At 43.2% G+C, this 5,490-nt stretch overlaps 1 protein-coding gene across 1 annotated transcript; it reads right to left on the minus strand.

Annotated features, from left to right (window-relative positions):
- Positions 1-222: 222 nt before the first annotated feature.
- On the minus strand, positions 223-4,896 carry IL22 (interleukin 22). Its single transcript, XM_008684261.2, has 5 exons — positions 4,547-4,896; positions 4,053-4,118; positions 3,792-3,935; positions 2,801-2,866; positions 223-435 (listed from the first exon to the last, which is right to left on the minus strand). Exons 1-5 carry the CDS (start codon positions 4,820-4,822, stop codon positions 358-360), a joined length of 630 nt encoding a protein of 209 aa, XP_008682483.2. The 5' UTR covers positions 4,823-4,896; the 3' UTR covers positions 223-357.
- Between the last annotated feature and the right edge of the window lie 594 nt (positions 4,897-5,490).

Here is a 5,490-nt window from a genome sequence, read left to right on the forward strand (position 1 = left end):
AAGTATTGATCCTGGAAATGAAGTTATTTAGGGTTTTTTTCCCTAAAGGAAGGGGAAGTAATCCTTTTTATGGGAATAGACAATTGTTTTAAAAAAATAAATTTCCGTGTATTAAACACCAACTACCATAAAGTGTTATCAGTAATTCTTAAGCTTGGAAGGTCTACCTTCTGGTCTTCTGGACACAGGCGACATCGTTGTCTTCTTTAAGCTAAGCAGGGGTTTATTTAGAATCTGCCCATGATTGTAAAGCTTGGCTTCCCATTTTCCTTTTGGTAAAAGAAAACCTGTCGGGGATCTTATTGCTATTTCTAACAGGCAAAAAGGTTAGGCGTCCGTTCTCCAGCTTTGCTCTGGTCAAATGCAGGCATTTTTCAGGGCTATAAACAGCAAATTCAGTTCTCCGATTGCTTTGATCTCTCCGTTCTCTCCAAGCTGTAAAAATAAGAACACATGAGTATTTGAGCATTTATACCAGGCTTTTTAAAGAGGAACAAATTAGAAAAAGATGGTTAGGTCGCTGGAGACAGAAACCAAGCTTTTGCCTTTTGTAAAGGATTGCTAATAATACCCTTTTAGCAAGAATATAATATGATTTGCCACAGACCTTAAAATTATGGCTAACTGAACTGAAAGGGCGCCAGCCGGCACCACTCTCCATTCTATCTGCACTAATCAAGCTGTTTCAAGCCACTTCCTCACCAGAGCTGTGCGGGCCTCTGCGGGACCGGACGCCCCCCGTCAGGCCTGGCCCTGCCTCATCCCCTCACCACAGTCTATGACCAACTAATTATAACAGCTCAGCTCACACAGCTTTGAATCAAATCTGCACATTTACCAGTACATGTGGGTTTTTTCTGTTCCCATCTCCCGAACAAAGAGAAGAAATACAGGTCTTCGCTTTTGTGGGGAAAATACCAAATAAGTCCCATCCAGTTGCTTTCATCAGTAGAAAGCCGGATACACATTCTAAACACCCTTTCTTTCCTCCTCCTTCCAAGCCCTATGTGAAGGAGGCTTTCAAACTCCACAGGAGGGGAAGGCAAATTCGAGTCCAAAGCATCTTCCTCTGAAATCCCTCTAATCTATTAAATTTGCTCTAGATTCTTTCAAGGAAAACCGTAAGCCACCATTGTCCTCGATGCGTTGTTCTCCTTTCTCTTCCTGCCGTCTCATCAGTCCCCCTTTCACACTTCCTTGGACATAATGCCAAAAGGTACTTCTTACATCTCAAAGACGCCGAAGAGCATAAAGAATGTTTCAAGTTCTCTTGCCCTCCCGTCTCTCCTGCCTCTCCCACGGCCTGCCGTGGCAGAGAACTAGCATCTCCAAGACCGCCCTCCCATTTCAGCCAGTGTGCCCTCAGGTCAGCTTCCTTGGAGTAACATCCCTCTCTCACCTACACTTTCTGGAGCTACCGGGTTAAAAAAAAAAAAAAAAAAAAAGGCATAACGTCTCTTCCACATGGCACCCTACTGCAAATGTGAAAGTCCATTCTCTCAAAATGGGTTAAAAGCTTTAAAATCTATCTCCCCACATGGATCCCCCTCTCACACTGCATTTTTCTAAAGCCAACAGAGTAAACCGACATCAAGAATTCTTCAAACCGGAAGTGCTTTGCATCTTAACATTCAGCCCTCCACACTTGGGTAAGAGGCCCATGAAAAGAGACTTGATCTTCATAGTGAAAGAACACAAAGCCTTCGATGATCAAAGAAAGGGTCACATTCATTAAATCATGATTGGGAAGAAATATTTTTTTTTTAAAGAAACATCAAGGTGGAGAAAGAGAAGATTGAGGTTACACCTGTTACTAAAAATTCCATCCGCTAGAACCTTCGTGCTGTTGAGGTTTATTTGGTTGCACCTGCTTGCAAGAGTATCACTTTCGCTGCTAGCAATCATTCCTCTGGTTTTTGGATGAGTCACAATTGCTAGTCTGAGCCTTCTACTAGTGTTCTTCTCCCCAAATAGGCCACGTGACAGTATTCTTCTCTGTACAAATGCACAGTAGCCTACACCAGATAGATGCTCACTGGGGACTTGTCGAGGGAGGGAGTAGACCAGAAAGGAGGGGGGGAAAGAGAGAGGAAGAAAAGAGAATTTCCAGTTCAGACTTGCATTCACTCTAATAAATCCAATCTGTTTGAAACTGCATAAAAGAAGTTGGGGGCGGCTCACTCTCGCTTTTAAATTAAAATCAATAGCTGTGAGGTATTATATTATGATAATTAAATATAAGTATCAATCATTCCAGAAATTCATCCTATAGGTAAGTCCCACTCTTCTGCTACGGTTGTTCTAGGTGTATTTCTCCAAGTTTTAGACCACCAAGTCAATGGCTTCCAAAATTACCTCAAATAAATTTGTCCCCAGGTACTTCTCTGTTTTCGAACAAGTGCTTGTTCAAATTACGTGAATCAGTAGGAATCTCGAATTTCCTGAAGAATTAGAATTAATACTAAAAGTAACACAAATTGCTGCTGGAAAGAGTGCTGGATGGAATTCAAAAGACCTGCTTTCTAGCCCTGGCTCTGCTACTGGTCATGCCCAGAACATGGGGTGATGAGATTAGAGGGCCTCACTTCCCAGCCATTCTATGATTTGCAAAATTTGGAGATTTATTTATAAATATACAGATATATATAATAATACATATATGAACCTAAATAATCAAGCCGATGTAGGCAAATCAAGGAGAAAATTCTATGTAGGGAAAAGAAGAAAGAAAGGGAAGGAAAGAAAAGCATCATTTGTCTCTCCTGTTTAATAGACTAGCGTTCATAGCTATTAGCGGTACCTTTGTCACTGTGTCCTTCAGGTTCTGCACATTTCTCTGGATATGCTGGTCATCGCGCTCGATATGCTACAAAATGAAAACCAGAGCACTTATTTTAACACTGTTATACTCAAGCTTTGTGAACTTCGGCGTCCCGAACTGAGGTGTGTTACGATGCACCTGGAGTTAAAAGTTCTTAGCAATTTTGCCCACAATGACCTAGATTTCCCCAGTGACCTAGATTTTCAGAGCTCTTGAATTCCCTTGGACGCCAAAATCCAGTCATTTCCCTTACATGGGACCTCTCTTCATCTTTGGGAAATCCTACTGAGGTTTAAGTTTGTGGAAAGAGTGGAGTGGTTTATGCAAATTCTGTGAAGAATAAAACCCTAACTCTACCAAAAAAAAAAAAAATGCGTGCTCAGAACAAGAAACGGACATAAAATGTCTTGTGTGAACAGGAGGCCTTCGTCAATAAATACTAAGTCCCTTCACTCTGCCCACTCCACTCCAGTCTTTTGTCATAATTTTAAATGTTCAGAGCCATCAAGGTCACAGACCTCTGACTCTGTCACTTTTCGTGACATCCAAAGGGCAGCCATCTTTGCCCACCGAGCGCTGAACACTTACTCTTCCTGTTACCTTCCCTCTTCCCATCCCTTCCATCTATACTCGGGGCATCCATGTCCACATCTAGGCATTTTTCCCTACAGTTCCCAACACCTTTCTCATCTCACATAACCTGAGTTGCTTTTTCCCAGGGACAAAGGGGCCATCTGTGCTCTTTTCTTTCAGACCCCCTTCATCACCATATATTCAAAATGTGACTCAACTAAAGTGAAAACAAATGCCTATGATTCTAAACGACTCTTGCGATGGTGGTGCTGAGGCACCTCTTGCTGCCGGCATGGGAAGGGTCAGGGCACGTTGGCAGAGAAGGGCTCTAAAGGGAAGAAGGGGGGGAAGGCAGGCGAGTAGGAAAGGGTGGAGTTAAGCTGGGAGAAGAACTCACACATTGGCTTAGCCTGTTGCTGAGCTTGGCCAGGAAGGGCACCACCTCCTGCATATAAGGCTGGAATCTATGGGACTGGGGAAGCAGCACTTCTTCAAGGGTAAAGTTCAGCACCTCCTTCATCAGATAGCAGCGGTCTCCCATCTGCAGGCAAAAGTGAAACAGCAGGGGTCATGTTAGAGGGCAGCCAGAAGACCCAAACCATCACCACCAGCATCCAAATACCCGTGGGTGGCCTTGCTCGTCATGACTATGGCTTACGTTGACTCCGTGGAACAGTTGATCCCCAATGAGACGAACATCTGTGTTGTTATCTGCCAAACTAGCCTGGAAGAGAAGAAAAGACTAAGTGCCTGGACATCAAGGAGATAGAAGAAAAGTCTGTGAGTAGAGATGCATTCTATCCACTCTCCCCAGAGCAGCCCCATGAATACTAAAGAAAGAATTCAGATGTGTGCCTGAGTTGAAAATAATGCACAGAGGAGTAAGGGGGAAAACAGTCAGGTGGGCTCATAAATGGCCTATTTGGAGTAAAACTCAATGCACATATTTTCAAGGCCAAAATGGAAGGTCTTCTGGTAAAGCCCAATCTCCAGAGTCTCTAAAGAGACATAGAAAAGAACCTCTGGTCTACCAGCGAGGATAGATGATGGCTTCTTAAAGATCTTAGCAGCGCTCTGGAGAAACTCTTAGGAACTATTATCAGGTTCCAAGTAGAGAAGATGCGAAAGAGAGAGAGAGACTGAGATGGGTACCTCCTCAGCCAGCATGAAGGTACGGTTGGTGATGTAGGGCTGCTGGAAGTCGGAGCTGTTGAGCCTGCAGGGAGAACCGAGGGGCACGGCTGCTCCTCCCTGCACCCACAGGGTAATGAGAAGGAGGCAGCTGGCGGCCGGAATTCCCATAAGGGAAGGGCTCCCAGACTTCTGCAGGGCGACCATCGCAGACAACTCTAACGGGAGCAAATGGTGACTAGAAACAGAGAACCTGGTATCAAGAGAACAAGAAGCAAAAACATAAAGGCAAACCATTAGGTATCAAGAAATATATCACATCATTCGAACCCATCATACCATGTTTGCTGAAACACTTACCTGTTTCGATGATTCTGCTTGTGAGGGGAAGCCAGCAGCTGCTGCTTTTATAGCCCCCAGAATGCGTATTTTTTTGGTACAAAATATGACATCAGCAATTATCTAATTTCCAGTACTGTCTTCTGAGAACTACCTAACCACCGTAGGAGCCCACAAAACGCCACCTCCTATTTTTCCCACCTTGAAATGCGACTGTTTCCCTAAAACGTCACTATTAGGGCCCTGAAGGTGTTTTTACAGATAAATCCCAGAAATTGTCTAAACCCCACTTATTTTTCAAAGAAAACAATTGCTTTGTCTTCATAGATTCCAGATTCAGTGTAATATTTTTTTGATCTTCTGTGTAGCTGAGTAAACAGTTTGGTCAGGGACTCATTTTCCCACCAGCTTCATAGATTCTTATCTCATTAAAGGTGATCAGAAATAAAGGACCTGTGTCCTATATCCTGTGCTTTAAAATAAATAGCAGTGATAGCTTGGAGGTAACTCCTTTTTAAAAAATAATTTTATCTCTTTTTTTTAACATGCTAAATCCTAAGGAAGACTCACATTTTTAAAATAACCGTGCTGGCTTATCTAAACACTGTTTTCCCCATTCTGTGACT

The sequence above is a fragment of the Ursus maritimus genome, unplaced genomic scaffold (assembly GCF_017311325.1).
Source record: "Ursus maritimus isolate PB19 unplaced genomic scaffold, ASM1731132v1 scaffold_21, whole genome shotgun sequence".
NCBI lineage: Eukaryota > Metazoa > Chordata > Mammalia > Carnivora > Ursidae > Ursus > Ursus maritimus.